This window comes from Mus caroli, chromosome 17 (genome assembly GCF_900094665.2).
Source record: "Mus caroli chromosome 17, CAROLI_EIJ_v1.1, whole genome shotgun sequence".
Taxonomy (NCBI): Eukaryota; Metazoa; Chordata; class Mammalia; order Rodentia; family Muridae; genus Mus; species Mus caroli.
In genome coordinates, this window is record NC_034586.1 from 52,062,479 (window position 1) to 52,067,494 (window position 5,016).

The 5,016-nt window shown below is 36.3% G+C and overlaps 1 protein-coding gene across 4 annotated transcripts in view; it reads right to left on the minus strand.

The window, feature by feature from the left end:
• Window positions 1-5,016, minus strand: part of LOC110283827 (protection of telomeres protein 1-like) — a 49,742-nt gene that overhangs the window by 18,510 nt on the left and 26,216 nt on the right. For all 4 annotated transcript variants that reach the window (XM_021149361.2, XM_029471541.1, XM_029471542.1 and 1 more), the window contains exons 9-10: window positions 1,419-1,507; window positions 32-94 (exon numbers count right to left, since the gene is read on the minus strand). In XM_021149361.2, coding sequence (XP_021005020.1) covers window positions 32-94; window positions 1,419-1,507 — 152 coding nt within the window. The remainder of the gene's footprint in view (window positions 1-31; window positions 95-1,418; window positions 1,508-5,016) is intronic.

Genomic DNA, 5,016 nt, shown 5'->3' on the forward strand with positions numbered 1-5,016 from the left:
AAAAAAAAAAAAAAAAAAGAAAAGGTCTTACTTGTAGCACAGAGCTGTTGACATCTTTCCACCTCATACAGGGAAACTAAGTCTGATTCGGAGCCTAGAGGAAGAGAAAAGGAATCACATAATCCATGTAGTTCTGTAAAACATGATTCAGAAACTTACTGTAGAACTGAAACTATAGAACTCTATCCAGAGGTACTCAAGAAAGGATAAATAAATGCCCCAATGGCTTTTTCTCCCAATATATTTGCAGATTCAACATAAGCCTAGCCAAAGTTACACAGGGTTAGTCACTAAATTTGATAGGCAACATCTCTCCTTTAAGGGGAAATGTAAGGACTTTAGTATTGAATAAGATCATGGAAGACAGAACATTAATGTATTTACACTAAATGGCTTCATGATATAGTAATCAAGAAACTATGGTACTTATTAAGTACTGAAAAACTTACAGAGCATCGAGCTTAAAATCAACCCATGGTTAGACTGTTGACAAAAACCAGGAAGGTAATTCATAAATAATACAGTATGTTTTTGTTTGTTTGTTTGTTTTTAAGAAATAGTTTTGCCACTACTACAATTAATAATGGAGGGTGTGTAGTTCATAGTACACTAATAAGTAGTACATGGAAAGGCTAAAATTAAGCTCATATTTAAACCCACTTGATGTTTTGATAGGCACTGAAGCCTTCTAAGCAATTAAAAGGAAACATGATGTTCTAACAAGAAATTCATTCATTCCTCAGTATCACTCAGCCACATCTGATGAGCTACTGACACATAATCTATCACAGATGAGTCTCAGAACTCAGTACATATAAAACCATACACACAATTCCATTAAGTTCTACAAGAATACCTTTGAGAAACTGGATGACTTATTAGCACATGGGCTACTTAAGATAAAGGAACATTTGGTCCTTTTAGAAACTGAAGCATATCATCACTGGAAAGAGAGGCCCATTGGACATGCAATCTTTATATGCCCCAGTACAGGGGAACACCAGGGCCAAAAAGTGGGAGTGGGTGGATAGGGGAGTGGAGGGGAGGGTATAGCATTGGAAATGTAAATGAGGAAAATACCTAATAAAAAATATTAAAAAAAACTGATAAGCAAAGTAGTGGCCTAGAAAATTCACATATTCAAAATTCATTTTTTCAATGAGTATGAAACATTATACAACTTCATAAATGAAGTAATCATTGTCACTCTAATTTGAAAATATGACTCTATACTTAAAAGCCCAACAATCTTAGTTTTGGATAGGGCAAGACCCATGTTTACAGTGTTACTTTAATGCAAATACAGATGAACAACTTATACACATGTATGAACTGAAAAAAGAAACGCATGAAAGAAAACATTCAAATTGTCTCATGAAATTATGAGGAAATAAACTGTCAATGTAAATTGCCCTTACTTGAAGATGTTAAACAATTCTCCACATTGTCTGATTGGTAGGTGTCATCTGAGGTCTGAATGGCTTCCAAGTCTACAGATTCTAAAGCTCTAAAATTGAAAGAACGTCAAATTGCATAACAAAGTAAATACAGTAGTTCAGCAGAGCCCTCTAAATACAGTTCATGAAATTATAAAATTGCTACATTCTAGTCAGTGGCCTGTAGCTTTTACTACATTATCCAAGAACTCTAATGCCCTCAAAATAAAAAGCACAGTTCAGAAAAGTATGATTGGAAGAGTCAGTCACTGGAATACTTTAAAGACAATCAAACAAAAAGCCTGGGGATGTAATGCTAACATTTGCAGTTAGAATATTGTCACTTGAGATTGTAAAAGTAAGTCCCATCTCCTAGAGACACAGCCTTTTAGTATGGACACAACCACCCCATCAAGGTTCTACCTGGTAACCCCTTTTAGCCTCCCCTTCTAGCTCGTTTATCTTCATTCCTTTATGAATCCACTGACATGCAGAACCCCTCGTTATCATGGACCCCAGCTGCCACACTAGATTGAGAACCACGTAAGGGACCAATATTTACCTTCTTGTCTTCCAGTTTGGTCTCTACACATACCTTTAATCCTGCTGCAGCCTGCCCACTAGAGGCACCCTTCCTCCCAGTTCACATGCCCTTGAGATTCAGGGTCTTGGCAAAGACCCAAGTTCCCAAAATTCTTCAACATCACCCCTTCCCTTCCAGCCTTTCTTTCTAGGACATCTCCATTCCCCTGTGACTCCCTGCCAACCAGAAGAACAGCTATATCTACACGAGATGCCAAAGCCATCATTACATTTAACTGGAATTCGGGACACCACAGCTGCCATACTTGGCTAGGACTTAGACTGAACAAAAGAAACGAAAGAACAGAACACCTATACAACAAAGATAAGACCAAATATCTATACCAATAAACACCTCAAATATAACTCCAGATGCCTAGGTCACACTGCAAAAACACAAGAATGAACAGCCAATACAATATGCCTCCTCCAGAAGGCAGCAACCTTAGTGCTCTGAGAAAAGTAATTTAGTCACAGCATAAAAGAAGGACTTTAAAATAGTAATCATGAATACATTCAAAGACCACTAAGATGATATAAATAAATGACTTAAAGTAGAATGTGAAAACAGTGTTGAAATATTGATAAAAATTTAAGATATGAAAGTAGAATTTAACAGAAATAATCACTAAAGAAAACCTTAACTGAAACAGAATTGGAAGAAAAAAAAAGCTAAGGATGTCGAACAAAAAAAATCTCTTAGGTAAGCCTCAACAACTGATCACAAGACATAGAAGAGAGAGAAATTTAATTCTTTAAAAAATGAGTAGATCAGCCAAAAAAAAAAAAAAAAATTCTAGGCACAAAACATTCATGAAACCAGAACACTATGAAAAGATCAAATCCATGGATAATAGGAATATATGAATGAGACACATTTTTTTCCAGAAAATTTCCCAATTTAAAGGAAGAGATGTCTGTGAAATTACAAGAAGCATACAGTACACATAGACAGGACCTGAAAAGAAACTCCTCATTATACACAATAATAAAAATTCTAAATGAACAGATCAGGAAAAAAAAAATTAAAGGCTAGAAGGAGAAAATATCAAAGATCAAGAATCACATAAAGAAAGACCTACTAGAACAACAGACTATATTCTGTTCACACTATATATAACAACAACAGATTCTAAAAGACAGAAGGACCTGGACTGAGGGATCATGGCTATCTACACAGACTACTGCACCCAATGAAACTATGAACCACAACAGAAGGAGAAAGAAAAGCATTTCACAATAAAAACAAATTTAAGCAATTTCTGTGTCCTAATCAACTTCTATGGAAGAGACTTCTATGGAACAAATATCTCAGTCAGAAGAGAAGACTAGCAATATTCAAGAAGTCACAAGGAATAAATAATTTCAGGAATTAGTCTAAACCAAGGGTACCCCACACCAATACCACAACAAAACAGCAAGAATTAACAAATACTGCTTATTAATAACTCCTCATTAATTTTCCTCAATAAAATGACAGAGACTAACCAAATAGATTAAAAAACAGGACCCATCCTTTTCTGCTTTCAAGAAACAAAATGTCAAAGGTAGATTATCACTTCAGGCAAAAGAATGGGAAAGGTATACCAAGCAAAAGAAACCAAGAAGTAATCAATATAGTTACTTTAGTATATGACAATACAGACTTCAAAGTAAAAGCAAGCAGAAGAGAAATATATATACTGTAGGGGAAAAAATTTTCATGAAGAATGAAGAGAGGAAAAGTGAAAAAATATACTGATACATTGTGAGTTACAATTATATTGAGCTAATGAAATAAAAATACTGTTAAAAGCAATTGAAGCAACCTGGGTCTCATATGACAGTGATTTTATTTTAGTTTATAGGATGGTATGTTTTCTCTTTGAAGATCCATGGGATATTTTTCCTCTAGAATCCACATGGTGTACCTTTCTCTGTACATGGTACTCACTGGAAACACACAGGGGAGAGAACTGAAATCCAAGAGTATTTCCAAAGCTGTTGTCTAAAAACAAGTCATATTCCTTAAAAGTTTAAAACATGCGACATACTACCATGCTTTAGAAGATTCATGATTTTTCACAGTAAGATTAAACAAGTTTTGCAATTCTGATATGCACTCAACTTAAGTTTTTTTGTTTGGTTGATTGGTTGGTTTTTTATATATATATATATAGATAGATTTTTTATTAGGTATTTTCTTCATTTACATTTCAAATGCTATCCCAAAATTCCCCCATACCTTCCCCTAACCCCCCGCACTCCCCTACCCACCCACTCCCACTTCTTGGAGCTGGCGTTCCCCTGTACTGGGGCATATAAAGTTTGCAATACCAAGGGCCTCTCTTCCCAATGATGGCTGACTAAGCCATCTTCTGATACATATGCAGCTAGAGACACGAGCTCTGGGGGGTACTGGTTAGTTCATATTGTTGTTCCACCTATTGGGTTGCAGACCCCTTTAGCTCCTTGAGTACTTTCTCTAGCTCCTCCATTGAGGGCCTTGTGTTCCATCCAATAGCTGACTGTGAGCATTCACTTCTGTGTTTGCCAGGCACTGGCATCGCCTCACAAGAGACAGCTATATCAGGGTCCTTTCAGCAAAATCTTACTGGCATATGCGATGGTGACTGCCTTTGGAGGCTAATTATGGGATGGATGCCCGGATGCAGCAGTCTCTAGATGGTCCATCCTTTCGTCTCAGCTCCAAATGTTGTCTCAGTAACTTCTTCCATGGGTGTTTTGTTCCCAATTCTAAGAAGAGGCAAAGTGACCACACTTTGGTCTTCGTTCTTCTTGAGTTTCATGTGTTTTGCAACATGTAACTTGGGTATTCTAAGTTTCTTGGTTAATATCCACTTATCAGTGAGTACATATCATGTGAGTTCTTTTGTGATTGGGTTACCTCACTAAGGATGATACCCTCCAGGTCCATCCATTTGCCTAGGAATTTCATAAATTCATTCTTTTTAATAGCTGAGTAGTACTCCATTGTGTAAATGTACCACATTTTCTG